This window comes from Cygnus olor, chromosome 26 (assembly GCF_009769625.2).
Source record: "Cygnus olor isolate bCygOlo1 chromosome 26, bCygOlo1.pri.v2, whole genome shotgun sequence".
NCBI classification, from domain to species: Eukaryota; Metazoa; Chordata; class Aves; order Anseriformes; family Anatidae; genus Cygnus; species Cygnus olor.
Genome location: NC_049194.1, coordinates 3504314 through 3530779, shown reverse-complemented (window position 1 = coordinate 3530779; position 26466 = coordinate 3504314). Strand labels below are relative to the sequence as shown.

General features: G+C 51.2%; 2 protein-coding genes and 1 long non-coding RNA gene across 9 annotated transcripts in view; 1 reads left to right on the top strand and 2 right to left on the bottom strand.

Annotated features, from left to right (window-relative positions):
- FBN3 (fibrillin 3) overlaps positions 1-11419 on the top strand; it is a 117487-nt gene extending 106068 nt beyond the window's left edge. Inside the window, 13 exon segments of the mRNA XM_040537802.1 lie at positions 456-578; positions 878-1009; positions 1600-1725; positions 2190-2308; positions 2310-2397; positions 2661-2786; positions 4089-4211; positions 4922-5038; positions 5319-5447; positions 5969-6088; positions 6401-6632; positions 7863-8031; positions 8808-11419. Coding sequence (XP_040393736.1) covers positions 456-578; positions 878-1009; positions 1600-1725; positions 2190-2308; positions 2310-2397; positions 2661-2786; positions 4089-4211; positions 4922-5038; positions 5319-5447; positions 5969-6088; positions 6401-6632; positions 7863-8031; positions 8808-9182 — 1979 coding nt within the window. The 3' untranslated portion in view covers positions 9183-11419.
- On the bottom strand, positions 8026-11732 carry LOC121060213. Its single transcript, XR_005814755.1, has 2 exons — positions 11640-11732; positions 8026-8231 (listed from the first exon to the last, which is right to left on the bottom strand). It is a non-coding gene; the product is annotated as an uncharacterized LOC121060213 (long non-coding RNA).
- A 1481-nt stretch (positions 11733-13213) lies between these two features.
- The window catches only part of CTXN1 (cortexin 1), a 35875-nt gene continuing 22622 nt past the window's right edge, over positions 13214-26466 (bottom strand). Inside the window, exons 2-5 of one of the 7 annotated variants that reach the window (XR_005814777.1) lie at positions 21647-21794; positions 19505-19728; positions 15757-15870; positions 13214-14818 (exon numbers count right to left, since the gene is read on the bottom strand). Coding sequence is in view for 6 of the 7 variants with exons in the window: in XM_040538001.1 (XP_040393935.1) it covers positions 14373-14627 (255 nt within the window). In the remaining variant the exon portion in view is untranslated. Of the gene's footprint in view, positions 14819-15756; positions 15871-16241; positions 16262-19504; positions 19729-21646; positions 21795-26466 lie in introns of those variants that run through there. The other 6 variants (XM_040538001.1, XM_040538003.1, XM_040538000.1 and 3 more) reach the window with 6 other exon arrangements.

Sequence of the window (26466 nt, the reverse complement as noted above, 5' to 3'; positions counted from 1 at the left end):
ACCTGCCTCCCTAGCCACCTGTACACGAATTGGGTACCAATTGGGTACCCAGAAAACCATAGCCATATCTAGGCTGTGTTCATATCCCCACTTCATCACCGCCTGGGTGAGTGAGCAGCAATCAGGTCAGCCTGGCTAGTCCCTACCTCCATGTACATCACAGCTGGTCCCCTTTGGCTTCTTCTGAGACCAGAGCTCAGGGTGAGTGCTAGAGGCCTACCTGAAGGCACGAGCTGCCTCACCAAGGTCCTGTCTCCATCGCAGTTGCTCAGACACCATGCGTCTGTCCTTCTGCAAGAGCAGACCATGACAGGAAGCCTTGGTGAAGCCCAGAAAGTTCTCATGAGATGCCTGCACAGGCAGAGAGTCTTCCTGGGGAGGTCCACTGACATTACTGTCCAGCTGATCCCATTCAGAGCACAGAGTCAAGCTCTCCCCTCTCTCCTGCCTCCCAGATATTAACGAATGTGCACTGAATCCCCTGCTCTGTGCCTTCCGCTGCATCAACACCTTTGGCTCCTACGAGTGCACTTGTCCATCTGGATACGCCCTCCGAGAAGACAGAAGGATGTGCAGAGGTAAAATACCCCTTCTGCAGCCATCTGGGCCCATTTGGGTCCCACACGCTCCCAAGAGCCCGGCCCTTAGCCTGTCTCTGGTGCTGTACAGAGAGAAGGCAGGACTTCTGGGCTGGTGTCTCTTGGCTTGTGTTCACTCTCACATCTACCCTGGTGTCTATGTTGTGTGCCAGCCAGCCTTGACCAAGGCAGTAGGGATTGACAGAGCACTGCAGATGTGAGCACTTGGTCTTTAGGTGCCCCCACAGTGGTGTAGATCTGGAAGGATGAGCATGGTCTCATGAAGTTCTCCCTTGCAGATCTGGATGAGTGTGTAGAGGGTCTGCACGACTGTGAGTCTCGAGGAATGCTGTGCAAGAATCTCATTGGCACCTTCATGTGCATCTGCCCACCAGGAATGCAACGCAGGCCTGACGGAGATGGCTGCACAGGTACCAAGGACCAGGCTGGGAGGGTTTCCCAGTGGAGCTGTAGACCATCCTAGGTGGAGACCTGTAGCCTTCATTGATATCCTGTCAAACAAGTCCGTTCTGGGGTACCTCATGGGTCAGAAGTTCTTGTTTTACTAGGTGCCTGCACACCCAAATCTCTGCTCATCAGTGGACCCATGTGTTCCAGCACAGGATGACGCATTGCACCTAGTGTCCTTTCTCCTGATTTTTTCCATGTCTGTGTCAAGCCTCTTTGCACTGAGCTGCTTTTGGAAGGGCCAGTGCTGGCTAACCCAGACCTGTACAGTATTAGGTACAAACAGAATGCGTGTTGTGCCCAGATCCACTCCTGGTCTGGCAGCTTGGACTTGCAGGTGGAGAATGTGCAAACCAGGGCTGGGCACTCAGCCGCCCTGCTTTGGGGGAGGTCCAAGGAAAATGAATGTGTTTCTCAGCTGTCTGAGAATGTGGGAGTGTTCCTCAGGGATTGTGCGAGGGATTTTCAAACTGAGTGCTAGCATGGGAACTCATGGAAAGCTGCAGTTTGTCCTGGGCCTCACTGCAGCTCTTTATGGCTCCTTCCTTCCTAGATGAGAACGAATGTCGCACCAAGCCTGGAATCTGCCCCAACGGCCGCTGCATCAACACAGTGGGAAGTTACCGCTGTGATTGCAATGAAGGCTTTGAAGTCAGCCCCTCTGGCACAGAGTGTATCGGTAATTACCATGTCCTGGTGGGTCTTGAGCAGTCTCTTGTCAGTAGCAGGTGTCGCTTTTCAGGTGCTTCAGGATATCAGAGGGGAATTTGCCCAAGTGAATATTTGAAAATGTTGAACTACTTCATCTATCCCAGAAAGTGGGAGCTGCCATCCTCGGGTCAGGCTGCAATTTCAAGCAGTGCCAGGGAGTGTTTCTGAGTACAAGAGATGATAAAGTCTGTGAACGGACACTTGGAAAGGATAGAGTCAGGGACTAGCCTGGACACCCAGGTCCCAGCCTGCAGGGAATGGCCTGGGTTGCCCCAGAAGACAGGTTGCTGGGGCATCACCTTTGCCTTTCACATTATCCAAAGCACCCTAGATCCATGCTGGAATTGACACAGGCGGGTCAGGTTGCTCCGTTATCCTTGGTGCTGACATCGTCTCACATCCTGAACTTGTCTCCCCACTCTCTCTATCCAGACACCCGCCAGGGATTCTGCTTCACCGAAGTGCTGCAAACCATGTGCCAGATGTCCTCCACCAACCGTAACCTGGTCACCAAATCTGAGTGCTGCTGCAACAGTGGGCGCAGTTGGGGCCCCCCAGTGTGAGCTCTGCCCCCTTCCTGGAACTGCCCAGTACAAGAAAATGTGTCCTCATGGTCCAGGGTACTCTACTGATGGGAGAGGTGAGCTGGGGGCCAAAGCAAATTTAGTGCAGAGAAGAGAAAGCAGAGACGTGGGTACAAGCAGAATTCCACTGGAAACTGACTGGGACAGGTCTACACAGTGCCTGGAGCAGACAAGATGCCTCTGTGACATTATTTACAACTTCCTGCATGTAATCTCTGGCTCTCAGGGAGGGCCTGAGTTGCCCTGGCAGAGCGTAGTCACAGGAGCATGGGGTCCAAGGCAACATTGGCAGTAACAGGTCCTTCTCTCCCTCTCACAGACATCGATGAGTGCAAGGTACTGCCCAACCTCTGCAAGAATGGGCAGTGCATCAACAGCATTGGTTCCTTCCGCTGCCACTGCAGGCTGGGCTACACCGCAGACATCACAGGCACAGCCTGTGTGGGTAAGTCAGAAGAAGGAAACCCATTCTTTCCTGGGAGGGTGACAGAGCACTGGAACAGGTTGCCCAGGGAGGCTGTGGAGTCTCCTCTGGAGATATTCAAAACCCTCCTGGATGCCATCCTGTGCAACGTGCTCTAAGTGACCCTGCCTGGCAGGGGGTTGGACTAGATCTGCAGAGGTCCCTTCCAACCTTGACCATTCTGTGACTCTGTAATTTCTCTGTACAGCCCTTGGCCTTGGCAGGCCTCCCTCTTCCCCTGCTTTTCAGCATGCAGAGAGAGTCCTGTAGCCCACACCTGGGTCCTGGTCTCCACCTCTGTCCCTACTGCCCTGTGTATAGATGGCAAGGCTCTGCAGACTTTGTCCTATTGTATGGCAATACATCAAAGTCATCCCTCCCTGCTGTTTAACTCTTTAAAACCCAGGGTCCTTATTATCTCCCACTGACTGCAGGGGTCACAGGGACATGGGTGTGCAGGGGGTGGGTGTGTGAAGAGATCCAGAGATGAAGGTTTGTGAGCAGCCAGACCTTTCACTGGCAGACCAACAGGCTCCAGCCAGCCTGAATGCCACTTGGGGAATCCAGATGTTGACATAAAAGGCACCCCTGGAATCATAGCTACAGGAATCTGGGAAATGATAGGAAATAGGAACAGGAAATGAGGAGGAGGAAGATGTGCCACACTTCCAGTATTGAGATGGTGTTCAGGACCATGCCAGCGGCAGTGTCCTAGGTACAGAGTGGAAAAGAGGTCTCGGCTCTCAGAAACTAAGCTGTGTGTGAAGGGCAGATACGACCTTGAGCACCAGGCCAGGATTCTTCTCTGAATATCTGGGACCTTTCTCCAGCTCTGTGCCATCCAGCCTTGCTCGAAGTTATGGGCTGTTTTCAGAGCCCATTGCTGCCACTCCCTGCAGGGCAGAGGTGACAGCGCCCAGAAATAGGGGCCTGACCCCATCCCTGATGTTCCTAGCACTCAAGAGGAGCATACACCCGTCTCCTCAGCCAGGAGGGAACTGGGCAAGATACACTCAGATACACCAGGTCACACCACATCATATGTCTGAGCAGGGAGGTGATTCAGCCCTTTTCCTTAGGAGATCTCCTAGATTTGTTGTGGTGGCTCCAACAGGGGTGCTCCCTCAACGCTCTACTCTTCTGCTCACCTGCTTCCTGGAGAGTGGAAAAGATGCATTTGCCTGGGGCAGGGAATGGGGACCCCATTCAAAAGATGCATTTGTCTGAGGACCCCATTCAACAGCACAGCCTGTGAATGCTCTGCCTTGTGTCTCTCGAATCCAGATCTGGATGAATGTAACCAGTCCCCTAAGCCATGTAACTTCATCTGCAAGAACACAGAGGGCAGCTACCAGTGCTCGTGTCCCCGAGGGTATATTCTACAAGAAGATGGGAAGATCTGCAAAGGTATTCACCCAGGAGAAGGAGGCAGCAGAGATCCTGTCTCATCTCTGACAACTTGGAGACTGCACGAGCTGATTAACGTGTGACAGACCAGTCAGGTCCTTTTGTTCAGACACAGGACAAGGCTAGAGAAGGAGAACGGTGCCCTACTGGACTCTCCTGAACTGATTTCATCCCTCTACAAATACTAGACATGTCTCATCAAGAAAAAAATACTCCTTGCCCCTTCCTACGGATTGCACAGCATATTGCAAGCTGTGCTGAGTCCCAGGAGCCTTGAACCAGTGTGTATCTATCCTACAAGTGGGTCGGGCATGTCAGAGTCACCATAAGGGCTCCTCCTTGTGCTGCCATCTGCCAGCTTGGGGCTTTGCCCACCTCTCACACAGGCTGCAAGTAAGGTGGTCTGAGAGCCTGGGAGGGTCTGGGACTTGGGGCTTACAGGAGAGACAGAGAAAAATCTGGCTCCCAAATATATCTGTAGGCAATCAGAAGTCGAGGTGGGGAGAGGCTCCCTGGACTTGTGATTCCCATGCAAGAACTTTGTGTGTGGTGTTCTGAGGCTGGTCTGTGTCGGGTCCTGGTCTGCCCAGGACCACTGTATATGCCCAGAACCACCATGTATATGCCTGTGTCATTGACTCAGGCACCAAAGATGTCTATTATCTCAGTAAAATAAACTGAGACACGTGTTCTTATGCTTGTTGCTTTAGATTTGGATGAATGTTCCACCAAGCAGCACAACTGCCAGTTCCTGTGTGTGAACATTATTGGAGGATTCAACTGCAAATGTCCCCCAGGCTTCACTCAGCACCACTCATCCTGCATTGGTGAGTAGAAGCATTCACTGCTATGCTGTGCAGCACCACAAGTGTGCCCAGGGGGTTAGCTTCAACCCCATCAGAGACTTACCAGCCCCTCAGCTCTGGCCCTAGAGTTCTGCAGCTCTCTAGAGAGTTGCTGTCTGCCCCTCTCCAGCCACCCTGGGATTGTGCATCTGACTTGTCTCTGTTACTAAGGCTGAGCTAAGTACCAAGATGCCAAGCAGCTGTCCATAAAGCTGCACTATCCTTGGGGCTGGACTTACAGTCAGCTGCCGGTGTTTTGCAGACAATAATGAGTGCACAGCTCAGCCCTCTCTGTGTGGAGCCAAAGGACAGTGTCTGAACACCCCAGGGAGCTACAACTGCGAGTGTCAGAAAGGATTCTCCCTGGACAGCTCTGGTGTCAACTGTGAAGGTGGGTCTTTGTCTCTGGGACTTTGACAGAAACGTGTTCCATGTGGAAAAGTTCCTAGCTCACTCACAGTCTCTGGGGTAGCTCTGCCCAGCCAAGAAGGGTCCACTCCTTACTGTGGGAGCCCAGAAATCCAGGAAAGGAATTGACCTGTGTCTCACTATGAGAGACCTCATGCCCCCCAAAAAAAACACCAAGTGCTAAGCTAAAGGAAAGTATGTGTTCAACACAGGCAGCATGAGGCAGAACAAACTGATAATGGTCCAGGCAGACCAAAAGGCCTTAAATAAAAAATATCCAAGCAGAAGCTACAAGGGGATATACATGGACCTTGGGACTGAGGGTTTTATTCAAGTCCAAGCCGCAGAGCTATAATTAGGTAGAAGAACCACCCACCTACATGCACACCCTGATGGATGTTGAGTCCCAAGCATGTACCATGTGCACATGGTCCCTGTGCGCCTGGTGCTGCCCACAGGACAGGGATTTATCTCACTGCTGTCTGTTGTGTTACCTTGCTGCAGATGTGGATGAGTGCGATGGAAACCATCGGTGCCAGCATGGCTGCCAGAATGTGCTCGGAGGCTACCGCTGTGGCTGTCCCCAGGGCTACGTGCAGCACTACCAGTGGAATCAGTGCGTGGGTGAGTGTGGGATGAGGGCTCTTGGATACTGGAGCTGTAGGGTGTGGGATAGAGCCTTAGCTTTGAGTCTCTCTCCAGCCACCCTGACCGTCTCTGACGGTGGGTTCTGGGTTCATCTCTGCAAATCCAGCACTGCAGTTCCTGCCCTGCCTCAGAAGCAGGCCATGCCTTTACCCAGAGTTGCTGCTCTTGCCCTGCCCCAGTCTCTGAGCTCCCACTGCTTTTGATGCCAGCAGCTCCCTATATTGAAGGGGAATGAAGGCAATCCTCTTCCACTGAGTTTCTAACTAGTTCTGCTGTCTTTGGGTGCAGATGAAAACGAGTGTTCCAGCCCCACTGCCTGTGGCTCTGCCTCCTGCTACAACACTCTGGGAAGCTTCAAGTGTGTCTGTCCATCCGGCTTCGATTTTGACCAGGCCTTCGGGGGGTGCCAGGATGTGGATGAATGCTCAGCGGGTGGCAGCCCCTGCAGTTACGGCTGCTCCAACACAGATGGAGGCTATCTCTGTGGATGTCCTGGAGGCTACTTCCGAGCAGGACAAGGGTAAGAGAGCAGCCAGCCGGTCAGTGTTGGGGCACCTGGTATCTTTTCCGTTAGGAAGATGCCAGGCACACTTCTGGGGGCACATTGACATGGGAATGTACCCACTCGTACGTGCTGTTGTGACAGCACCAAGCCCACCCCTCTGTATCTTTTTGCCTAAATTTCCACACCAGATCCCCACAGGCCTTACTTGTACAAAGCAGATTGCACACACACACACACCTTCACATATACTCCCGAGCTAGTAGACGGACAGGCCTGGCCAGCCACACATAACCCACAGGAGCTCAGGTTATTGTTGGGTGTTGGATTACCTTGGAGGTAATAGCAAAAACAGAAAGAAAGGAGGGAGCTCTGACTGTTGTATCAGGGCCACTTCCCTGAGAGGGAATCTCCTGAGCTGACTCTGCTGCAGGGAATTCTTAGACTTTGTTTAAGCATCTCTGGATAAAGCACATTTAAAGTGCATCTAGAGTGATGTTCAGAGGCTAGGACTCACCCACCTTGGCCCAGCTTTATCAGCAAGACTGGTAACTGGTTCTCACCCCAGCTCATCTCCAGTCTGGTTCTTGAGCCATTTCTGTAGCCTTGGATGCCTTTAGACTCAGGTGGATCCAGAACCTGGAACTGCTTCCTTGCAAGGACCCTCAGCACTATGCAGTTCCACCTCCTGCCCCAGGACTCACTGTCTGTGAGTGACCAGCTTTCAGCATTATGAATCCTTAAGTGCAGCTGTGCGTTAGATGCTGTTCCAGCCCAGCCCAGCTTCACTTTGTGAAGCAGAGTGCTTGGGTGCTCTCTACTGACAGAGAGCAATCTCACACTTCTCTCCTGTGCTCTAAGTCACTTTTAAGAGGTCCCTCCTGCTCTCTGTAGGGGTTGCAGGTAACCAGATACCAGGTGATGGTGCCCGAACTCCACCACAATTTGTAGCTCAGGTCCCTGAGACTGGCAGCCAAGGACCTGAGGTGTGGGATGCATGTTTTGCAGTGTTGCCACAGGTGCAATCTAATCCAGGGTGCAAACAGATTAAACCTACTGCCTTATTAAATAAGATGTGGCCTGATCTCCCCCAAGCACGTACTGTACACAAGACAGTGCACAAACCTTGCAAGACATGAATCCCCCATGTTTGTTTGGGTGCCACACGAAGAACCTGTGAGGGCAATTGTAAGATTTCTTTCTTGAAGCATGAATCTGAGATGGGTCTCTCTGCTCTTCTGTCACCAGACACTGTATTTCTGGCTTGGGTTTTGGGAAAGGTACCTACCTTCCTGCCCCCCAGGAAGAGGATGAAGACAATCTGCTCTCCCCTGAGACCTGCTATGAGTGCAAGATAAATGGCTACCCCAAGAGGGGTCGCCAGCGACGCAGCATCAATGGCACTGAGAGGCACCAGGTAATAAATTTATGTCATCCTGGATAGAGTGGAGCAAGACAAGAGCTGAGTCACTTGGTGGATGGCTGTCTGTAGTGGATCCCATGCAGTGTGTCCATTCCTGTGGGGTTGTCTCAGTCCGAAGCAGAGATGCCAGCTCTCTCTGTACCTGCCTTCACTGAGTGCTTGGGTGTTTATGGAGACAACCAAATCCAGAGTTCCTGCAGAAATGGAAAACTGTTCACAATATATCAGAGGAGGGTCAGGACACTCTAAGTGACACACACTTGTGTGGTTTGGCCACAAATGGCTGGAGATGCATGCAACCTAGAAATAAGGCACACATTCCCTTGCAAGAGGAGCTGATAGGGCAACAGGTCCAATAGGGCCACAGGGGACTATCAACACTTAATGTTCAACTCCAGACTGGACCTGTCAGTCTAAATACGGGTTCTTCCTTGAAAGGAAGCTTTGGCCTCTGTCAAAGGCTTGCCCAAGTTCACAGGCCTTCTCAGGACACATAGGACTTGGAGGCATTTTCAGGCCTCGAGCAAAATGCACATAGATTTATTGGAGCTTTCCCTGAAGATGAGGGCTGTGGACTTGCTGGTTTTGTCTCAGAGATACAGAGAACCACAAAACTCTTAGGGGACAGTAAGGACCATAAAAGTTGCACTCACTTCTCTGAGCTGCCTTGGGGTGGCCCATGAGGCAGAAACTCCTAAATCAAGTCTTTCTTTACCAGGCCATGAGCTTTTCTTGTTACCTGTAAGTAACATGTCTGGCTCCTTCCATAGGATCACACTGTGAACTTGGCCAGCATGGATGTGGATGCTCCTCTGTCCATGACGCTGAACCTCTCCGACCTGGCTCACAAGGAGCACATCTTGGAGCTTCTGCCAGCTGTGGAGCCCCTGGAGAACCGTGTGCGGTACCTCATCTCCCATGGGAATGAGGATGGCTACTTCCGCATCCACCAAAAAGAGGGGCTCAGCTACCTGCACCTGGGCCGCAAGAAAATAGTGCCTGGCACCTACTTGCTAGAAATCGTGAGCGTACCCCTGTACCGCAAGAGGGAACTGCAGAAACTAGAGGCCAAGAACCACCTCAACTACTTAGCAGGGGAGCTGGGCCAAGCACTGAGGATGAAGCTCGAGCTCCAGCTCTACTAACAGCCATGAGACCCACCCACCATACCGACAGTACAATCCTTAGCCTTGCCATCCACATCTGGAAACAACTGCCTTTTCTCTCGCTGCACCCCCTGCCACCACCTCCCCCACTGCACTGTACAACTGATGGGGAATGTCCCTCTGGGCTCAGTGCTTGCCTGGGCCGCACAGGGATTCTCCACTTCATGGGTTGCTTGGGTCAAAACCAAACCACACCACAAAAGATCTCATGAAAGCTTTGCCAAAGGTTCCAGCCTTGTTAGCAGGGACACCCTCCCTGTGCTCAGCTCCTGCCTGTCTCCTTTAAACAAGATACTGTTGGTCTGAGCTGGCAAGAGCAGTACCATGGGGAAGCTGCCTGTCCTTCGTGGTCACAGGCCATATAGCACCCCACAGCCCAAAAAAATGGGAGGGGCTCTGGGGGCAGCTTTGGAAGGAGCTACACCACAGTGTGATGTTAGTGCATTTCCCAGCAGCTCTTTTTCCTTCTTTGCTTCTGCATTGTCATTGTGGTGCTGCAGAAACCCTTCCATACCTACAACGGCTGCTCTGTCTCTCTCTCTCTCTGTCCTGTCCATGTCCTGTGGTCCTTTTAGGCTCCTCTGTCAAACTGAAAAGGTCACTGGTGAGTGAAGGGGCAGTTCAGATTGCTAACCTCACATCATGAAGCAGCCAGACCACAGAGCCAAAAGATCCTGTAGGGAACGTAGGGTTCAGCGCACTACAGTGTGCTGAACATGTGCACTCCCTCCAAAGACTGGAGTTGGAAGGGTTTTTCCAGAGCTCCAGCAAGTCCAGGGGTTAGTGTGTCCTTATATAAGTGAGGAGGAGCTCTGGAGGAAGACAAATAATTGCACTGTTGAATGTGGTTGAACAAACTAAACTGGCAGGAGAAATGTCATGAATCTGGTTCAGAGCATCTGGATCCTTCCCTTGCCAGAGGGATGGAGAACTTGAGAGCACTCTGCAGAGGCAGGTTTGCTGGCCATCACTGAGAATGTTTGAAAATCCTGTAAAAAAAACATCCTACCATAAGGAGCAAGATGAGGGTGGGTGGGCTCTGCAGCCTGGCAGGGAGAGAGAGAGGCAGGGACAGTGAGGCTTTCATTTTCCAAACAACCTTTGACTCTGAGCTCCCACATCTCCATGACACCAGTGGTTATAACCAGATTCCCCTGAGTCAGGAGCACTTCTGAAAATGGGGACTGGAAGTCACTCCCTTCTGGTTATTACATACATCTTGGTCAGTCCAGCATAGCAACTGAAATATGCAGTCTTTGGTTAATGCAGACGAAGGAAATGCACTAAAAAGAGTCTGGAAAATATGAATTAAGAAAATTAAGGTCTCCCTGCTGCCTCAACTAGTCTGTCCAGACTGTTCTGTCCAGGTGGGCTTTTCTTCCTCCCTCAAGAGCGTTCTTCCCACAGCTGGTCTTTGCAATGCCATTTCCTAGTTTTGTATGAATCTGTTTTCAGTTCTGCATCGACGCTGTGCATCAGCAAAGGAAAGAAAGGTGCTAATTCACTCTGGTAACACACAAAACTACCTGATCGACAAATCTAAGGTGCTTTCAGAAGCTGGTGCTGGTATTGAATCATCAACGTGAGTGCACTGTATCCATCCACCCTTCCGTATTTATGTTTAACCACCAAAGTTATGATTGCTTGTTGTTGTGAGGAGTGCATATTCCTGTAGCTTTTTTGGTACTTGCGAGGAGGGGGATTGTTTTTTCCTGGTACGCTGCCACCACATGGGGTGGGGGAAGTGTATGTATACTGTATTTGGGCTAATGTCAAACTTGAAAACTCTTTTGTATAATGCAGCTCCAGACTCTGGTTTTGCAAGAGTTCCAGAGCTCGTGACAGGATGGGTGGCCTGATGTTTGAATTTTTTTGTTTTGTTTTGTTTTGTTTTATTATTATTATTATTTTTTGTTTTGATTTTGTTTTTCCAACAGGTGCTTTTTTTTAAAAAAAAAAAACTTTAATAATAATAAATTAGCAGAGATGGGTTTGTGTGTGTGTTTTGAGCCAAAACTATCAAATGAAAAAGCTCAAGGTTTCCTTCATTCCTCTCTGGTGTGGTGTTTTTTGTATTGACATTTCTTGCTGGATGTTTCTGGGAAGCATTGAAACTGAAACCTGTGCCCCCCCTTGTCCTGCAGAGAGAGATGGCTCTTTGTGGAATTCCTTTTTGTATCAGAAGCAACTGCAACAATAAAATTATTTTGGGTTAAGTGGTTCTGAGTCTTTCTCTTAGTCTGGGCACAGCAGTGGTTGGTGGCAGCACTATGCCCCTCTGCTGGTTTCTCTTCTGTACTCACAGCCTCGCCCAGCTCTTCTACCCTTGCATAATTCAGCACCCCTGGGTACCCGTAGGGGCTTTGGAGGTCCCTCCAAAAGCCTCAGAGCAGAAGATAACTGAGGGAGGCGGGACAGACACATTAACAATCTTACCTGATCCTTCGCTCTTGCTCCCAGAGGGAAAGGAGAATGATGCCAGAGGTCTGCGCCTGGAGACCAGACCTCTGGCAGAGGTCTGGAGAGGAGACAGGGGGCATGCAGGAGACTAGAAGGAGAGGGGAAGAGTTAGAGCCTACAGACATGTGGTGGGTCATGCAGGAGGGAAGTTGAAGGGGTAGGGTGGCCTGTGTGTCTGTATATGTGCAAGGGGGTTTATGTGAGCCAGGAGGTGTGGGGCTGTAGCTGTATCCTGGAGGTGGATGTGTGGGTGCAGGCATGTGTAAGAATGTTGGTGGAGCTGTGCAGGGCTGTGGGGGTGTACAGGGGTGTGCATAAACGTACACATATGCTGAACGGTGCTTGTGCTGAGGTCATGCAATGCAAAGGTTGTCTCGACCGTGCGGTGAACGTGACATGCAGTGTGTTCAGGTTTTCGGCCGTATGTCCCGGAGCCAGGGTCCAGCTGGTTGAGTTCAACTCAAACTCCTAGTTCCAGGCTGACGTTCTGGTTTTCAGCCTCCCTCGTAGAGCCAGAGATGCACTTTCAGCTGCGGAGCCATGTGCCACAAGAGGGCACAGCATCCCAAGGACTGCGAGGAAGCCCATCACGTCCCTGGGTGACGGGAGAGCAGGGGCACCGCTGGGGGGACAGTTAAGCAGAAGAAAACATGCTCCCACTGAGATCAGATAGCTGCAAACAGTCCCCCTAAACGGCTGCCTGGGCTGCCAGGCTTGGCACTAGTTGAGTGGTATTAGTCTTGTGTTGGGTAGTTGGGAGAGTGGTGCCAAAGCACTGGACCTGGTGCTCATGTCCTGTCAGCCACTCTTTCTTTGCTGCCTGTGTGATGCTAACCTTAACGCCAATGCCCCTGCACTATCATGGCCACCCCCATGACAGAAAGCTCCCAGTGATTTTTTCCTATCAATCAGAGTATTATGGAGCTGTAACTCGCCATTTCCCCCTGCCCCTCCTGACACAGCCATGGGGAGAACTCACTCCCAGGCCCAGGGACATGTAGCACCCAAACCGGTCCCTGAGCCTTTGCTTCTTTGCAACACGCAGCAGTCCCTCCTTCCCCCATGCCAGTGCTTGTGTGGCCCCAGGGACTCCCCAGGGGTGACGTGCACCCACACACCCAGAAGGTTCTGGGGGATGCAGCAGAACCCACCAGGCTGCTGCCTGCTGTGCCTGTGCAGGGTGTTCATCTCACAGACCCAGGGTGCTGTAAGAGACATGGCCAGGCACAGCCCACAGGCCCCACAGGGGACGTGACCAGGGTGGGACTTTCCTTGACCAGCCACGCTGGTCACACTGGCTAAGAAGCACCTTCTGCATGTCCCCAAGAGAACATGTCCCCAAGTATGGGGCAGCCACAGCACCACGGCCCGGTAGGGAGGTTCCTGTCCCACGTGGCACCCAGCCCCTGTGGAGCAGCTCCAGCTTGTGCTGAGAGATGTGGGTCTCGGCTCAGACAGATACAGACGGGGCAGCCCACCCCTGCTGGGGGAGCAGCAGTACTCCTCTGAGAGCCCGATGGGACGCATCACAGAGCAGAGGAAATGCTGTGTGGGGTTAGCACAGTGCAGCTTTATTTCCACGGTGCACAAGGAAGTTCTCCCCCATGGGCTCAAATCCCTTCGTACAAACCCTCTATCTGTCCCACACCATAACCCATCACAGCTTTTGCTAGCCAGATCTGTGACTAGCTGCAGCACCCCTACTCAAAAGGTATGGATCTCACAGAGGGGTGGGAGCACAGCCTTATTTTCCCCTCAGCTACTTACAGAGCCCTTCTGCTACCTCGGCGCAGGATGGCCAGGGCAGGGCCCACCATCCCCAGCACACCCCGACACCAGAAGGCTGCCCAGATCCTGCTGGAGCAGGGACTTCCTGGAGTGGGGTACTGCAAGGTACTGCCAGGCCTGGGCTGGCTGAAGGGCATCTCCCAAGTGTTGTGAGGGACTTTTGATCCCAGCAGGGCCACCCAGGAAGGTCTGCAAGTGGCTGCAGGATTGCACCTTGGTCAGATCATTTTCACAATTTGGCAGGGACAGGTCACTACGGTGTAAAGCAGAGAGCAGGCTGCAGGGCTGGATGCCAAAAGGGGGCTGCACACAGGGTCTCCACCCGCCCCTTCCTTGTGAGGGGCACTTGGGGCTGTCACACAGAGAGGAACAAAGCCAGCACTTGGGTCAGGTGCCTACAAACCACCTCACAGACAAAGCTCAGCTACAGGGACACACGCACACACACACTGGACCATGGTCAGCACTCCCCAGAGGACACAGACGAGGGCAACGTGAGAGGCAGGAGGAGGTGGGCGGTTAAAGTTCTGGCCTGGCACCAGGCAGAGCCACCCAGACCAGGAGCTCTGTGGGCTGTGTCTGAGGGCAGGTCCCCCATGCCCCATCCCATCGGCTCCTGCCCCTCACTGCAGCACGCAACACTGCCGAGGGGCACGGCAGGCAGCAAGGACCATGGGGAGTCATATCACCCCTCCAACACATCTCGCCAAGAGTGCTGCAGACTGCGAAGAGAACTGAAAAGTGCTTAGAAAAGAGAGAAACCCCTAGAAAACCCACCCCAGACAAGAGCCCGACCTCACCTCCCTGCTCGGAGCATCCCTGCTGGCCCGGGGCAACACCACAGAGGAAGGGGGGGCCGGGGCCGGGGCCAGCTGGGATGGGAGGCACACAGAGCACCCAGGCTCGCCCCATCCCTGCCCTCTACACCAAGGCATAATCGAACTGGCCCCTCTCCAACCCCTCCTTGTGGTCAGTCCAGGAGGAGGCAGGCATGCGGCTGTAGGGGTCCAGCAGGATGCGGAAGCAGCGCACCATCAGCATCACCAAGAAGACCAGGAGGAAGATGACAAAGGCAAAGACGGTTTTTTGCTCAGCATCCATGCCCGCAGTGCTGGCCGGGTGCTCGACCAAGGAGGGGGACAGGAGTTCATAATCCATTGTCGATGCATCATTCATGGCAGAGGTGAGGCACTCTGGCTGCAAGGAGTGTGTGGACAGGGGGCATTTAGGCTCAGGCAGCAAGCTCCAGCCTCCTGCTGTGCCCACACACCCCGAGCATCACCTGCACACAGGTCACTCCATAGCCACTGGCACTGCTAAGCTGAGCTGAGGAGCCTGGGATTCACTCTTGCACAGGTCAAGAGCTCCTGGAGGGAAAAGCAAAGATTGTGAGGGAAGAGGAATTGGCCACAGGCTTCAGCAATCCTGCTAAATAATTACAGACAGGAAAGGGCAGGGAAGAGCCCTCTGTTGCTAGAAATGCAGCTACCTGAAAGCTGATGCAGCCAGACAAGCAACCAGGTATTTGGCAGAAAAGCCTGGGGACAGTGGCATTCATGGCTAGGGGCTGAATTATGCATGTATTTTCAGCCAGGAAATGTGGGAAGATATTTTTTTAATTGAACAAATACTTCACATGCGAAACTTCTCTTAATTACTGTTATTTTAAATTCAACCATGGCTCTTAAACACCAGGAGTCATTTTTGCTTTAATTAAAGAATTTGAGGGGTTATTTTTTGCTTTTGGCAGCTGGAGAAAGTCAATAGGGGAGGAGGAAGGAATTGTATATAGGGAGGAGGCACTTTGTAGAAAATGCTAGTGAGGAGTTCTCAGAAGGAAAGCTCCCTTACCACCTTTGAAGGCAGAAGTTCACAAGTGGATCCCTGGTTTTCTAGCAAGCTCAGGAAGCATTTCCACAGCAATGTCACTCTTCAGGGACACAAAGGAATAGGGTGGGTGGGCAGCTCAGGCCACTGGTATAGAGCTTGCCACTCTGGTCATAAACCCCCAGCAATCCTCTGAAGAGGCTGCTCAACTGCCAAGCCCAGTGCTGCAAGACCCTTTTGGACCAGTTGCCCTGAATTGTAGGAAAATGTAGGCTGAGAAGGACCTCAGCTGTCAAGTGACAGTAAGCTTCTGAGGGCTTTATCTAGTCTGGTCTTGAAAATCTCCAAAGGTGGGCACAAGTTTAGAGTTTGCCCCTCCTACTGAGGGACATGTGTCCAGCTGCTGTCCCCTGTACCAGTGACTGCCTTTGGTTTTGCACCAGGCCTAGAAGTGACCGAGTCCTGGGAGGGCACCTACCTCACTGCAGCTGCGTGGGGGCACTAGCATTGCTATTGCAGCAGGAGCAGGAGCAGGCTGTGTCCAAACAGCCACGTCACTGCACAAGGATCTCCAGGGTCCAGCTTTCTTGGGCTAGTGACAAAGACAGCAAAAGAGGTTAAAAGGCCCCCAATCACTAGCAGTCATAGCAAAGCACCACGAGACACCTTTGAAGTTAGCAACTACAAGTTCTCAGTGTCTCTTGTCAGAGCAGCATTAGCTCCGTTCACCCAGGAGAACATCTGCACTAACGTCCCCTTGCACCAACCATCCTGGAGCCTGAGTGCTCTTAGAAATTGCAGCAAAGAGCTCCCCTGGAAGACATCAGGAAACAGCCAAAAGCACCACCACCCTCCCATTCACACGCGTTCCAGGCAGCAATACTGTCTCCATCTGGGAGCAACAATCAGCAGGAAAGGAAAAGGCAGAGCCCAGTTCCAAGGCCAAAGCACCCAGTTACGGACCACAGCACATTTGGCATGGTTCTGACTCATACTGAGAACCTGCTCACTTTCCTTTTCTGCAGTTCCTAGAAAATCAAGAGGAACGGTGCTTGCAGGCTTTAAAAATAAATTCATATCACAAAAGCAAAATAAAATAAAATAAAATAAAATAAAGGGCATTAGCAGCGAGGTGAGAAAGCTGGAAGCGTTCTCTGTCCACTTTCTTGAGTCCCAGGACCTGGATGCTGTCAGCTTCCAGGCAGTGACCCAGTGCCCTACGGTCTGTACAGAGGTAAACTACTCCTGTTCCACAGAATCACAGAATGGTCGAGGTTGGAAGGGACCTCTGCAGATCATCCAGTCCAACCCACCCTGCCAGGCAGGGTCACCAAATCGTATTGCACAGGATGGCATCCAGGCGGGTTTTGAAAATCTCCAGCGAAGTAGACTCCACAGCCTCCCTGGGAAACCTGTTCCAGTGCTGTCACCCTTCCAGTAAAGAAGTATTTGTAAAGTGGATGTCCATGCAGCCTTTTGCAGTTCAGTTTTGTACAGTGCAATGAAGAGCCCAGCAAAAATGTCTAAGTGGGAACCAGCTGCTGTTCCACAGGAAACTTTCAGCAACGCTGTCCTAAAACTTCCAAACAAAGCACAGCGACTTTCTCGATACCTTCTGAAATTATTGCCACACTTGTCAGAATTCAGTCTTTCATGAAAACAGCTCAGGGATCAAAAAGATAAAAGAGACCAGACTCCATATTGCAGGCTCCTTCTCTCCCTGCTACAGCTTCCTCCAGAAAGTACACTGCATGGGGCCAGGGACTCCAATAACCCCAGAACAGAGTGCTCTTCCCAAGTGCTACCCTTGCTTGGTGCTGGGACAACTGGGGCTTCTGTAGTCTGGTCATTTGTGATTGCACACAGAATCTAACCCTGCACCAAGACCCCCTTAATGCTATGTCTTACTTAAACACCAGGCAGAGCTTCCCTGCTTTGTGGCTGCTAAGAGGCCACGGCTGGCCAAGCTCCTTCCACCAGCCACAGCTCTCCACCAGAGACTTTAGGGGAGATTTATGATTCTGATGGGCACATCTGGGTTAAGAAAATTCCCTTCGTGGTCCTTGGTACCAGATATGCTCAGAACAGTCCCTGCTTTAAGCAAATCAACTACAAATCATGTACCTGGAGGTACCCAACTGACTTGTAACTCACATCAATAGGGTAGGGAGGAATATGCATATTCAGGACAAAATACAAGATTTTCTGCCAAATAGTAGGCCTGCATACAGGATAAATTATTTCTCTCCCATTTGGGGAGGAGAATTTTGAGCAGAGCCAAAAAAAATGCTGATAAGGTAGTTAAATGAAGGCAGCTGTTATTTAAGGAATATGTGATTGAGTTTTATTAAGATTCATGTTCCCTTAGTAACTAAAAAGAATACATGCGCAAGGAAATTTCTAAATAGGGACAGAACTCAGAAAGGAAGAGGACCATTGTCAACTATTTATTAACACTGTGGGGAGATTTTATGGGTATGAAACGCAAATTAAATGTTCATTTGGGAATGGCAAATATTTTAAAAGAATCATAGAATGGTTTGTGTTGGAAGGGACCTTAAAGATCATCTAATTCCAACCCACCTGACATGGGCAGGAACACCTTCCACTAAACCAGGTTGCTCAAAGCCTCATCCAACCTGGCCTTAATCAGTTCCGGGGATGGAGCAACCACAACTTCTCCGTGCAACTTGTTAAAGAAGAGTAATGAAGAAGTACAGAGTAGTGTTTACAAATGCAGGATGCCATCTGGCGTGGAGGGCTTACTGTTCCCCCTGCAGACACCTCAAAACTGAGAGTCTGATCCCATGAGTGGGCAGTGGCTGGAGGTTATGGGATCTCAGCGTGCATCTCTGTGCAGCATTGGCATGACTCAGCCTGCTCACTGAGCAACACCAGACACTGCTAGCACCAGTGTATTCCACCCTTCAAGTTCTTGCAGTTTTTTGACCAGGAGTCAAGACCGAGAGACAGGTACTGTACAGGAAAGCATAAAGAGTATCCAAAGCAAAATCAGAGACCAAACAGCGAAAGCAGCTGGAGAAAGTCTTGTGTCAGCTGGACAGCAATTTCTGGATACTGACATTTCTGGTATTGCTTGCTTCCAATTTACAGTACTTTGCTCAAAAATCTGTTCCTCCTTTACACAGCTTACTCCCACCATCAAATCAAAGATGAAGCCAGGAGCCTTGACACAGCTGGGCTTAGCTCTGCATTAGTGCACAGACTGTATGCTCTGTGTTAGTGTTGCACAGGGGTCGGTGGGAGAGGAACCCATCTCTAGATCCAGGGCCAAGGCAGATCAACAGATCACTAATAAATTTGTCTTTGTAAATTTGGATGCTGGGAGCTTTTCAATACTATAATTAACATAAAGAAACACCTAGGAATTAAAAGTGTGCACTTTATCAGCAGGAATTAAAAAGATCAATGTGATTTGCACAATAAAGCGGGATTGTACCAGAAAGGCTGACCTATTCAAAGAATGGAACTGGAAGATAGATACTATTATGAGCCACAGTGAAGCAGGGTTTAATTGCACTATGTCATGGATGCAGTCCAACAACTAGAGAGTGACTTGGTTTACACACTTTTAAATATACACAACTTACTTAGTACTGTCTTATAACCAAAAATAGACATTTACAATTATATAACAATGACAAATGAGACTAATGTATTAAACAGAGAAGGTGGAACTAGTTTTGAAGGAGGAGTTATGAGGGGCTAAAATATTTAAATTCAAACGAAGAAAACAGAGTAAAATGTCTGACAAAGAACTGGAGCAAATTCATTAGGATAGTACTAAAATAAACCTGATTTGAAAAGCACAAACCCACCATCACCCCCCCCATATAAACCTATTTGAGAAAACCTGGAGAAAAATCCAAAAGATAGATGCATCCAGGGCTCTAGGAATGTCTCAGAAAGACAATTTGCTAAGCAAAATGAGCAGGGCAGTGCAGCATACACCATGCCATGCTTCAGGACCCTGCCTGAGAGCACTCTGCTGCTCTGTGGGAGCCATGGGTTTCATGGGACCCTGCTCCACCTTCCCCTTTGCTCATCGTGTTGCAGCACATGGTACACATGAGCCTGTTGCAAACATTCAGCAAATGCAATCATCAGGGAGACAGGAAAGCAAGCACCCTTGCAGACAAACAAGTTTCTGCCTCAGCAAGAGGTTTCCAGGACCTAAGATCTCTAGGGAGAGGAAAAGGCTATACTTGCAGGTGTCGCAGACGTGTGGCTGTCCCTCAGTCGTCCCACTTCTGTGCTCCCAAGCCCACAGCCTGAGGCTGGTCTGCTGAGCCCCACTGGGACAGAGGCAGCTGGGCACGCTTCTGGGAGGTGCAGGATTGTGCCTGGCGCTGTTATACGGAGATCACGACACAGCTGAGGTCTTTGCTGGGCTTACATTGCCTTTTTCAGTAAATGTTGCTGCTGATTCCTGGCAGCAAATAACGAACAAGTCCCACTGGGTTACTGCACAGCTGCCAGCGTAAACACAACCACTGTCATACCGGGGCCTGCATGTCCTGAGACAACTGGAGATTCATATGCTCAGAAGAGGAGGTAAGGAAAGATACCATCTCTGTTAACATCTTCCCAAACACTTTATTTTAACCAACTGGCATTTTGCAATGTTCACCTGTCCTTTCACAGGACCTGCTTGTATCCTAGCCTAGTTCAGCCCCTTAGGGAGAAAGCTTGGAGGCTCTGTTTTCAGGAACAAGTAACCTGTCCTGGGTGGAATCCACCCTGTGGCGCTAATGATCCCAGCTTTGAGACAAGGGGTACAGGTCTCTGCTCTAGTAGAGCTGCTGGTCATGAATGCCTCTCTAGGAGTGTCTGTGCCTCCCACATAAAAGCAGACCACGGAGATGGGTGGAAGCAGCTTGTTCTCCTTCATGAGGGCCTCCTTCATGAGCCCTCTAAGCTCTCCTCCATTACCTGGCCCAGCTCCCAGGTCCCTTGTAGGTCCAAGGAAGACCCCAAGTCTCAGCAGGGTCCCTCAGCTGCACTGATGTATCCAGATGTTCCCTCACTCTCTAAAGCCCATTGTCAACATCTTCCTTCAATACTTTCCACAAGGAATGGCACTCCTGTCCCATAGCTAGACAGGCTGGGACTGCTGAGGCCTTCCCTCCTCTGCCATGCCTGGTGTGCAGGGAGACAGCAGGGCAGGGGCTAGGGAAGACCACTGTGCCCCAAAGACAGGGAGCCAGGCAGAAGGGGCTATATCCACAACCCTCTCACCCTGGGGTGTAGGAGGACACCAGGCATGCCCCTTCTCCCTACTGGGTGCATATGGCCGTTCCTTTGGTAGTAGGGATGGCCCGGGACTCCAGCCCAGCCCAGCTCTTCTGCACGTCTATGCCCCAAACCCTGATGGAAGAACTTGACAAAGCTTGTGCTAAACCAGCCCGTGTCTAATTGGAAAAACACTAGTGTTTCTCTGATCCCATGCAGCCACTGTAGAGGGGCCTTCCCAGCAAGGCAGCTCTGCTGCCAGGATTGCAGCTGAGCCCAGCTGTAGAGGAAGATGAGTAGCACCCAGGACATGGAGGGCAGAACTAAGCTGATCAGGCCAGGGTAGAAGCATGAGATGTTGGGTGTGAGACACCACTGCCCCACGAGGGAGCGGGGGCAGTGCTTGGGCTCTGGGGTCCATGGCTGTGTCACCATTACATGCCCTGGCCTTTTGATGGCTGTCCCTCGTGCTGGTATCTGAGCTATGCCCAGTTAGCCCACAGGCACAGCACCGGGCACAGTGTCCCTCACCTAGCTATAAACTTTCTCCAGCCTGTTTTCCACCTAAGAGATGGTCTGTCCTAATCTCTCAGGCCAGCTGAGCCTTTGACACGATAAAGGGCCACCCTTCAGCTGAGGGTGAGGTTTAATCCATCCTCAGCTAAGGAGAAATGCTCGTTCCTCAGTCCCAGACTTTGTAATCCCTGGTTCCTGGGGAGGGGGGCATGGGAAGCAAGGCTCTGCAGAACACCCTGCAGGGTGTGCTTCCTGTCTGCAGTTGTATTAGCACACACAGAAACCTCACCACTGCCAAATTAAGCCACCTGGGAATGAAGATAGCTACCCAGGAAAGTTGGCTCCCACCCACCCCAACCCCAAAGTCCAGCATCCTTCTCTCTCCGTCCAGACTTGACAACTGCCACCAGAATATATACTGGGCCCCAGCACCAGATCCACATCCTGAGCCCACCACCAGTGAGGGGTGGGTGGTCCCTGACAATGCAGAGGGAATGTGTCATTCTCCCCTACCCCCCTTGCATATATCCCTGGATCTGCAAGCCCCCCGTCCTACCCATAGCATGAGCACCTGAGAGGGGTTGGGGCATGGACAGTACCTGGCTGGCATGGGTCGGGGGGCCCTGCCGCTCAGCCACAGCTACTCCCAGCTTCAGCACTAGCCATCTCGAGGGAAGGAGCAGCCTCCCGTCTCCTGGAGAGCACACAGAGAAGGCAGCTGCGCTTCACTCACGCTGCAGCGGGTTCCTATGGCGATGCAGAATCAATTATAATAAAAGGTGGAGCACAGCAATTGGAGCTGAGAGAAGTTTCAGGAGCTGCCTGCCTGGGAAAGCCAGGCTGTGGAAGTAGGGCTGTGTTAGAGCAGGGCTGGAGGCTAGGCCTGTCCAACCCTGGAGTACAGCTCCTGAGTCCCAGTGCTCCCCTGCGTGCTCCCAGTTCTCCCAGTGCAGCACACAGGAATGTGCCAGGCACTCCTGCTGGTCCTGCCTGCACGTCTCAGAAGGCTGTCCAAGGCTTTGGGAGCAACATGTATGATCCAGCTGCGAATCTGCCTAGCACAGGCCTGCACACTCCCACCCTTCCCACCATCCCCATCAGACACAGAGGGAGCAGATCCCACTCTGATAAGGCTCTGTGTAGCAGCAGGATGGGCAGCCCTTGCTCTCCCACACAAGTTTCCTTCTGCATAGCTATCCAAAAGCTGTTCCAGTCCCAAGGGCAATATGCCTATGCTACCACCTCTTCTAACGCATCCAAGACCCCTGTCTGTCCACACTGCCTGTGCCTGTGCCAGACCCACAGCCCCACTCCTGGCACACTGAGATGTACTGGGGGAAGCAGAGCGTTCCTGCTCGGCAGGCACACCACTGCCATTCATGCAGTGAAGTGACCTGACTGCCTGCAGCACCAGGATGTAAGACGTAAGCATGTCAGAGGTGCAGTGTAAGAGATACTGGGTACACAGCTGACCATGAAGATGCTCAAGGGGTGAAGGAACTGGGACTGTAAAATCTCACTACAGCCCTGTGTACACTTTCCCACCCCAGACTCAAGGAGTGATCCAGCTTCAGTGCCAAGCCTGGTAGCAATTTGGGATGCAAGGGGCTGCCAGGCTTGTACAGTGTCACACCCAGCTCACATGGAAACAGGACCAGGTTTGGGAGATCTCCAAGAACCTGGCTACGTGCTTGGCCCTTAACCAGAAATTTGAACCAGAGCCTTGAACCAGAGCCTGGCAGTGCTGCACAAGCTCCTCAAGGTTGAGTGTGTGTCACCAACTCTGCCTGTCGCTGCCTCCCACCTGCATGCCCTCCCCACCTCTGTGTGCCAGATCTGTACAAGCAAACAAAGGCAGCATTTTCTGTTCTGGAGAAAGGAGACAGGAGACTTGGAGCCAGTGCTAATGGGATGCAATCTGGAGGAAGAACTAGCACCAGATGGGATGGGAGAGGTGAGTCAGAGGGACAGGGTTGGTCGACAAGATCAGGACAGACTGACTGTAGCAGAGATCCCAGGGTCACGATCCACACCCAGTTACGAGGGACAACCACAAACAAAGGCTCTGTTTCTTTGTCCTGAGTCCTGAGCTAAAAGATGCTGGAATACCAGGGTCCAGGTCCCTGGCAGGTCAGCAAGTGAAGAATGCCCAGCAAATAAATATACAAGCTCACACCACCAATACCCCTGAGATCTTGGCATAGCCTGGCTGTCTGAGCAAATCCCAGTATGGATTAGATGACAAAGTTGCATATAGCTGCTGAGAGGTGATGCAATTCCTCTCCACGTTGCTTCCTTTTCACAATTTCAGCTATTTCCCCAGTGCAAAATAATCATCCTGCAAAAATTAATCACCAGACCATAAAAGCAAGCTCCTCGAAGTGTAACAGTACCAGGGGAACATAATAGTGATCCCCAGCCCCTTCAGTGCAGTGCAGCATACCTCCTTCCTACAGTAAGGTAATTCATTGCAAATATCTGGGCATAACCACATAATTTCCTTTTTGATTCATCTTAGGTGCTAATTGAAATATATATATATATATATTTTTAATTTATTTATTTTTTCTGAAAGGTGTCTACAGACAGCATTCTCACACTTAATCGGTACAGAGAGACCTCACTGCCTGGCTCAAGGGGGAGATAGGCCACATAGGTGACCTCCCTGCAAAATTAATATTAATATTTTTATGTTAGTAATCTGTCCTCTGTCAGGACTGTGTGTGTGTGAATGGACAGTTCATAAACGCCTTCACATCCACTCATGGAATAGTCACGGGAGCCTTTTATGCTCTGTGGTTGCACTGGATGTGGAACTGTGTGCCCTGCAAGTAACAGGATATGCTCGCAAAGATGGTCCTAAAAATCCCCTTGGGTAGCCACTGGCTCTCCACTATGCGGTCCATCCAGCCCAACCTGACTCAGCCCGGTATATCCCAGTCCATTCCAGCCCAACCTAGCCCAATCTGGTCCAGTTTGGTCCAGTCAAACCCTTTCCAACCCTCCTTCTGACACCACAGCCATGATTTTCGTGTCTCGTATACCGTGATTAGCCAAGTAGCCTTCACACATCCTCACCCAAGGAGTGAACATCACAGCCTCTGGCCAGAATGAAGCCTGTGAGCCAGTCGTACACCAGTACAGTGTCCAAACTTGCAAAAGCAGCTGGTCCATGAGATGATGACACAAATTTTCACCATTTCCAGCTATTGTTTGTTTTTCAGACCCAGATTTGTGTGGGCTTTCCTGTGGCTCATTTGCCCACTGCCTCATCCCTCATTATTGTCCCTCATTATTCTCTTTCCTTTTTCTCTTTTCTTTTCCAAGTCACCCCTTGCCCCAGGCTGTGGGTCTGTGAAGAGAAATGAAAGCAAACCAACCCCTCTCCAGGTGCCCCGACAGTCTGTGTGCTTTCTGTGAGGAAGCCTGCTAGAATTTCTAATCCTGATCTGTGGAGGGGACTCCTCAGTGCCTCTCCCAGCCCTTCTCCTCGCAGAAGCCAGCTAATTGCTATGCACAGAGCTGCTGTGGCGAGCCAGGACACGGCCAGCAGCACTGCACCTTCCCGGGAGGGATCATCCACTGCCCCAGGGCCTCTGGGGAGCTGAGATTTTCTCATGCCCCCTCCTCTGCCTCAAGCTATGACAGACACTCTGCACTCTAGTGGAGGCTGTGGCTGCATTTCAATGAGTTCCTGATGATATCTCCTTTAAACTGATAAGGATTGTTTGTGCAAACACAATTACACCAGCTGAGGGCTCTCCACGTTGTTAAGGGTCAGGCAGGATTTCCCTTGCTGGGCCTGTCTCCAGCAGAGCAGGCTGCACCTGGGACACCAAGAGGCCCGTTTGCACTGAGCAAGATCCAACAGGACCAGTGTGCACCAGTTTCGGCCCACAACCTCACAAAAGCACAGGGGATAGAGTATCTGTGAGCAGCAGCAGAGCCCTGGTACAGTGAAGACCCTCACTGTCACCAGCTGGTTAGCTCTGGAGTCTTCCTAAAAGAGCATAAAACCACACCAGGCATGGGGGGTCACTCCTTTCTGCAACAGTGGAAGCAAATTTTACTGTTCTGCCTGGTGGCATCTTGCAGAGAACCCACAGGACTCTGCTGGCCCAGAAGAGGCTTCCTGATCAGATGTGCTAGCACATCCGAGTGTTGGGATCAGTGTGGGGAGAGCAGGTCTCTCTTCTTCAGGCAGGATAAGCACAGAATGGCTTTAGTGGCAGAAAACGTGCTGGTTCCCCAAGACAAATGATCTGGGCACAGTGACACGGATGCAGGTTGTTTATGGCTCACACATCTACTGGTGGGTAGATGAATTGCACCTGCAATGCTTACTGTTTGACTTGGTTCAAGGGCTCCCGTAACCCTGCCAACTGAGTATTTAACTAACAGAGATGAGATACAAGGCAGCAGTGAACCTGAGCAGGCACAGGTCTGTGCAGCATAGCACATATTCCTTGGCTGCAGGATAAACTTAAAGGGGTTAAAGGTAACGGAGTTGTCTGCAAGCAGCTCCCACTTGGCACTATCATGCATGTCCTTGTCTTTATATTAAAGCAAAGCAGCATGTTCTCATGCAAACATCCTTTTGCTTAGCAGGAGAAATGATTAATAGAATTATTTTCTTCTAAGAAAATCCTGCGAGAGTTCTAAAAAACAAACCTCTTCCCGGATGGGATTTGCACCATGCCATGCACCCACTAGAAGTAAGTCCAGTGCTATACAACTCAGGGTTCCCTGCATCTGGAAGGACATCAGGTTATGTATACTATGTTCTTCTTCCTTCAAGCGTTAGCTCCAATAAATGTTGTTTTAATCAATACCTCATGGAGTCTGAGTGCCCTTTTATTGGAGCATAATGAACGCTAGCCCTGGTGCATTACAATGACCTAAACTAAGAGCTCTTTCTCTTTGCGTTTAGTGCCTTTGGTGCCAGAGGATGTGGAAAAAGCTCTATGAAGAGAAGAGCAACACTGGAGCATTCAGAGCCCACATAAGGACCACGGCCCATCATGCTCTGAGGGGCGCAGGGTTCCCCTGGGCCCTGCTGCCCTGGGCAGTGTTTTCTCTCCAGCTGCACTCACAAACAGCCCATGCTGGGGTCTGCACGTCTCCCACAGCCCACGGGACAGCTGAGTCCATCGGTGTATGCACCTGACCAGCCTGCGCACATGTAGCACCCACAGAACATGACTAGGGCTTTGGGAGCACAGAGGCCTTTTTGCTCCTAGTGTTACTTGCTATCCTGCACTGCCCTTGGCCCTTCCCAGCACTGCACGCTCTTCCTTTGTCCCTGAGCAGGCAAAGAAGGGTCATGTGTGCACCAGAAGCCAAATTCCAGCTGATCTAACACTTTTGACTTTAAATTCCCCTATTTAAATCTCTGTTAACAAGAACATGCCCAAAGCAA